Here is a 1962-nt window from a genome sequence, read left to right on the forward strand (position 1 = left end):
AGTAAATGCTACTTTGAAACTCAGGTTCTCTACGCCTAATAATCCTGGCCTCCAACGGTTTCTAAATATCCTCATAATTATTTTACGAAAAAAAAGCACCAGTATTTTCATTGCTGATAGGAACTGATAGATTGGTTTTGGTGCCAAAACAGGTGTGCACGTTCGACTTACCACAGTAGTACGCCAAGGTATAGGCGCAAAAAACGGCGAGTCAAGGGTTTATCATTAGAAGATGTACTGGCGAGAAATGTTTAATGCCAATTGTAGCTAGTGCAAGATACTACGAGTAGTGGAGCTTACGCTGGACTATGAGGCTTCGGCTAATTGTAAACCACGTTCGCGTACCGTTTTCTTTTTCTCGTAACATTTGCTTCAGCCTTAAAAGGCGGCCTTGATTTTATTTTGTCGAGGAATGTACGCAACAGCTCTGCTGTTCTTTCTTTCGATGTCCCAAGTTTCTTAACCACGAATGCTGGCACTTTTCCATCCGTTACCCATTTGTCAAGAAGAGCATTCCTGACATAGGTAGCCATTTCCTCCATCCCTGGGCTCTGCTCTGCCCGTTTGATCAATTTGGATAGCACCTGGTCGTCAAGGTAAGTCGTGAGTGTATCAATAGCTGGATTGGTCTTAAGTTTCGGATGCTCTTTCTTGAAAACTTTCGTGAACGTGAGCCAAGTGCCAAACCTTGGGTCCGTGAAGGTTGTATCCCCTGCCTTATCGAGCGTGAGCAATTTGAAGGCTTCGTCTGGGGTCATTTCTCTGCCCATCATGTTCGAGATGTACGCTGAGGTTTTCTTGTTTTCCACCCATTTAGCGAACAGAGCTTTCTCAAAGTAATCGGACCTGATTTTCGTGTGTGCGGCTTCCTTGGACGCCTTAATAATTCGCACTAAAGCCTCATCACTGTAATAAACTGCAAGTGTATCAATAACGGGTATCGTATTTGTGCGAGGATTCGCTTTCTTGAAATTCATTGAGTACTCCAACCAGGCCTTGAATTGTGGACTGGCAAACAAGTTATCTCCCTGTGTGTCGAGCGCTAAGAACTGGAAGACTGTTTGTGGGGGCACTCCACCGTCCAACCAGGCGTGAAGCTGTTTATTTTGGAAGGATGTAGCTATCTTCTCAGATTTTGGGGAATTCTGTGCTGCACGGACTAGCTGGGACACCGCCACGTCTGGGTCAATCTTGTGGAATGCATTGAAGCTCACAGAACGAGATATCTTCTCAACCACCGGGACTGAATTCATGCTGGTCATCCTCTCTTCATCGTTCTCCTTGGCGATGTTGCGGATCCTCAAGAATCTGTTGGTGGAGAGTTCAGTCCCCGTGATTGCGATGATCCGTGCGAGCAGTACGGCGATTCCCAACAGTACACCGCCATTCAGATGCATAGTTTGGGTGCACCGTTACTAGTATTTCGGAAATACGAAAACGTACAGTGGGTGCGTTTCTGTATTGGTCTCTCCGAGAGACTCTCTCGTGGCCCACGCTCACGAGTCGTGGCGACCGACTCGTTCGCATTACAGGATTACGTACGTAACAATGAATACATGTATGGTTACCAACGTACGTAAACAATGACGTACAGTCAGGGGTTATTAATAATGGTACTGTAACCAGGGGCTAATGGTAACCAAATATCATATGATATTTTTGATAGTAATAGTACTATTTTCGATATTAAATAGTAATACTAACTTATTTTTGCAAAAGCTAACATAATATTTTTATATTAACTCGGAGAACTGAAAAATATTAGATACTACATGATATTTTATGATATTTTCCCACTTAAGTACGTTTCTTGCCAGCTTACCTCTGTGAACCGAGCGGAGCCAAATAACTTTTTCGATCAGGTTCTAGAAAAGCAGTAGGCTTTAAGACTGACGAGTATTTGCTCTAGTATATCACTGTGACACAGACAAAGGCGATCAAGATGGAAAACTGCAAACGCTT

At 43.7% G+C, this 1962-nt stretch overlaps 1 protein-coding gene across 1 annotated transcript; it reads right to left on the bottom strand.

The window, feature by feature from the left end:
• Nucleotides 1-320: 320 nt before the first annotated feature.
• PITG_19992 (secreted RxLR effector peptide protein, putative) lies at nucleotides 321-1397 on the bottom strand (the record flags this gene model as incomplete). Its single annotated transcript, XM_002895671.1, has 1 exon — nucleotides 321-1397. One exon carries the CDS (start codon nucleotides 1395-1397, stop codon nucleotides 321-323), a length of 1077 nt encoding a protein of 358 aa, XP_002895717.1.
• Nucleotides 1398-1962: the final 565 nt, after the last annotated feature.

The sequence above is a fragment of the Phytophthora infestans genome, genomic scaffold (assembly GCF_000142945.1).
Source record: "Phytophthora infestans T30-4 supercont1.141 genomic scaffold, whole genome shotgun sequence".
In the NCBI taxonomy this organism is placed as follows: domain Eukaryota; phylum Oomycota; class Peronosporomycetes; order Peronosporales; family Peronosporaceae; genus Phytophthora; species Phytophthora infestans.